The following is a 3,384-nucleotide window of genomic DNA, read 5'->3' as shown; positions in this document are numbered from 1 at the left end:
CATGACGAGCTGAGCTCGTCGTGAGCACTGAACGAGTTATTAAATGTAAGCCCTTGTGGTCGGAGTATAATGTGAACAATTTTAATTCATCTGCAAGCCGCTGATGTCATACATGGTCAAATTACAAAGAAAGTGTCCATGACCTGCTACTCCAATGGGTGAGATGCAAATAATTCTGCCTTTTGGTCTATTTGGTAAACTAAGTACACTCCACTTCACTGCCCCACCCATTTTTTACTTGAAACATGTTGAGAACTGTTTGTGAGAGAAGGAAAGACTAGACAAATGCTCTTCTTTATCAAGATCATTCAAAGTCTTAGTTAATTTAGTATATGGTGAATGTCCTATTGTGATGTTGTAGGTGGGCAAATGTCTATTTTTTTTCCACGCATCATTGTTTATATACCCATCAACTCCTGTTTAAATCCCAGTATGAAGAGTGATTTTTACTATGTTCTCTATTGCAGATTAACCAAGAGGATTTGATGTTCTAAGGCTGATGTGCTGATCTGTTGCTGATTAATCAAGGAAGAGAGAACGCACTGATCCCTGTTGATTTAATTTCTATTGCTGCTTCTGCTCCTCTGAACTCAAAGACCATGTACTGCCTTCAGTGGTTACTGCCAGTTTTGCTGATCCCTAAGCCGCTGAACCCAGCTTTGTGGTTCAGCCACTCCATGTTCATGGGGTTTTACCTGCTCAGTTTTCTCCTGGAGAGAAAGCCCTGCACTATCTGCACCTTGGTGTTCCTGGCGGCCTTGGTCCTCATCTGCTACAGCTGCTGGGGCAACTGCTTCCTCTATCACTGTTGTGACTCCAGCCTGCCGAACTCTGCTCATGACCCTCGCATCGTAGGCACTTAAGATGCAGCAGCAGCCTATGTCCCAGAAGCGTGCAGTCTGACAAGCATCGGGGGTGTTTGTGGACTACGAGCCACCTTATTTTCTCAACGTGTTTCTGAATAGGCGTGGCAGATTAAGACCCCCCCACTTGCTGGCTCACATAATGCTGCAGTGTCACCTGTAAAAATGTCATAAGTCGTTGCCCGCTTCTGACATCTGGTGATATGGTTGCTCATTGTTTTGAGCTGATAATTGTTTGGGTGTTTTAATGTTTTTCTGTTTGATGCAGTTGGGCACGACTGCTTGTTGTCTTGTCAATGAGCATGGTCTTGAGTGACTTGCAAATGCGGATCAGGTTGTACAATGGTTGTATTTTTTGCCTCCCTGCCGTTTAGTATTTTGGAAAAAGTCTTTTTTTCTTTCTTTCAGTACATGTTGAAGAAAGTGTCTGTGCTTCTCTGGTCAGTTCACTCGCTTCCAGCTATAATCCTAGTTCTGTCATGCAGAGAGCAACTGTTCGTTACGTTTCCCTTGGAGACAGATTTTAAAGTGATTTTGCTTGGCTTTGTTCACAAATATGTTAAGAGTGATTCTAGACATCAGCCTGTATCATTTTTTTACACGTTCAGACAAATCTTGTTTGAATCACAGAACTTTTTCAGATGTTGACTGAACCTTTCGGCTTGCCAATACCAGATTAATGTTTTACTCTACAGGTGTCCTGGTCTTGCTTTTCAGTTTTTGCTGGCTAGAATTCCCCGTCACTTCTATCAGGACACATGAAGACTGTTCACTGGACATATGCATTCAAATTCTGGTGATTTGAAATATCCAGCAACAACAGTATTGGGTTATTTAATTTGTATAGTTGTCAGAAAATGGTGGTGGCTATGAAATGCACTGTATTCTTCCCCTTCTTTTAGAGCCTAATTCATACAGACTCCTTCTATGGTTTACAGTATTTTTTCCTCACTCCCCTGAACACCCCTTTCTTACTTCAGTGTTGAACCACCTTGGGGGAGTGAGCTGTGGGTTAAACCAGATGTAACTGTTTGGGTCCATTATCTCCCTGATGCTCACAGAAGGATTGTGTCTACTTTGTCTGACGTTGTGACTCTTACGTTGGTCATGGGTAACCACCCAACAAGAGGTCATCTTGGCAGGGGCTGCACCAGGACCCAGTGTTAAACGTAACTCTTTTAAGTCTAAAGGATTGTCTGTAACAAGGTGCTCAGGAAAAATATGCTGCTTTGCTGTAACCTGCAATGGTGTTTTTAAGATTGCCAGCATAACCTATGTTGTAAAGTATTCCAGGTCCATGCAATCAATTGGTATATTGTCTGATATTTTCTTGTTTTTTAAAATCTATTTCTGGCTTGCAGAAACCTCACTTTTTATGCCGTTCGCCATACTCCTGCCCCAATACTCCTGCCCCAATTTCTTTGTGAGAATATAGTGGCCATTTACATCTCTTCTCCGTTAAAACCACATTTGTATAAATCCTCAAATCACGATTGGAACATTGAAATAGCACCAGCTTCTAGAAAACTGTTGGGAAATAGGGCCTCTTCAATTACTGCCGTCGAAGAGTCAATTTATAGATGCTCGTAATGTCACAACCATTGGAAAAAAATGAATAAAGATTTACAAGCTTTGATGTTCGTCATGAAGATGTATTGATGGAGACTTTCAGAATATTTGAACATTAATATACCCAGAGCGTATCGTAATCTGCAATGCTGATAAACTTTTCAAATGCGAAATACTTGTTACAGATGCAAAGTTAGTGCTTTACACACTTTGAATGTGTGTAGATTTAGGTCGAGCTTACCAGTCAGCTTAGCTAGCTGGTTGCAAAAGACCAATTGTCAGTTTACCAAGATAATACAGGGGCTCAAATCACATTATTGGTTGGCTTTATTGTCACTCTTTGGCAAGCTTCTTGTTATAGGACTTTCCTTCTCCGTCTTGTGTGTCTCTCCTCTGGAGCATACCTACATTACTGCTATCCTTCGCTGTTCACGTTTATTTTCTTTGCTTAAGCACTTCTCAAGTGCATGTGTTTTCCAGCTTTTTACTTCATTTGCTTCTTTTCCCACACCAACACTTGTTTCTGTCTTTCCCAAATGTGCTTCTTTGCCCCTATGTTGATGCCTCTTGCCCATGTGCTTCTCACCTGCAGTCTGTTTCTCTCCCCTTGCCCTTTGTTGCCCCCACCCACACTCTTTGTGTTGCTTCCCAGCACACACTGTGTTGCTTCACCCACTCGTTTTTGAATGAAAAGGCACTTTTTTTGTTAGAATTTACTGATCCATCGTAGTGTGGCCTGCTCTCCCTCGGTCATATTTTATTTATTTTTTGCTTTAATTTCTCCAGGCTGCAAATTGCTGCTTCCCATTCACTTTAGAAATAAAAGTAGTTTTTCAGTTTCATATTTTTGTATTTGCCAATCCATCTCAGATCGTTAAATAAAAAAAATGGAATCCATGTCAGATGCCTACAAAATGACGTGGTGATGTTATTGTGACATGGTGTTTTTTTT

General features: G+C 41.2%; 1 protein-coding gene across 1 annotated transcript; it reads left to right on the top strand.

Moving 5' to 3' along the window:
* The first annotated feature begins 471 nt into the window (after nt 1-471).
* On the top strand, nt 472-2,497 carry BLCAP (BLCAP apoptosis inducing factor). The gene has a single exon (XM_085619194.1). It carries the CDS (start codon nt 600-602, stop codon nt 861-863), a length of 264 nt encoding a protein of 87 aa, XP_085475320.1. The 5' UTR covers nt 472-599; the 3' UTR covers nt 864-2,497.
* Nucleotides 2,498-3,384: the final 887 nt, after the last annotated feature.

Source organism: Triturus cristatus, chromosome 7, assembly GCF_964204655.1.
Source record: "Triturus cristatus chromosome 7, aTriCri1.1, whole genome shotgun sequence".
NCBI lineage: Eukaryota > Metazoa > Chordata > Amphibia > Caudata > Salamandridae > Triturus > Triturus cristatus.
The sequence above is the reverse complement of the archived record's forward strand: the minus strand, read 5'-3'. Positions and strand labels throughout refer to the sequence as shown.

What these genes read in the sequence shown, in the direction of transcription:
- BLCAP (XM_085619194.1), top strand. Translation starts at nt 600, where the DNA reads ATGTACTGCCTTCAGTGGTTACTGCCAGTTTTGCTGATCCCTAAGCCG.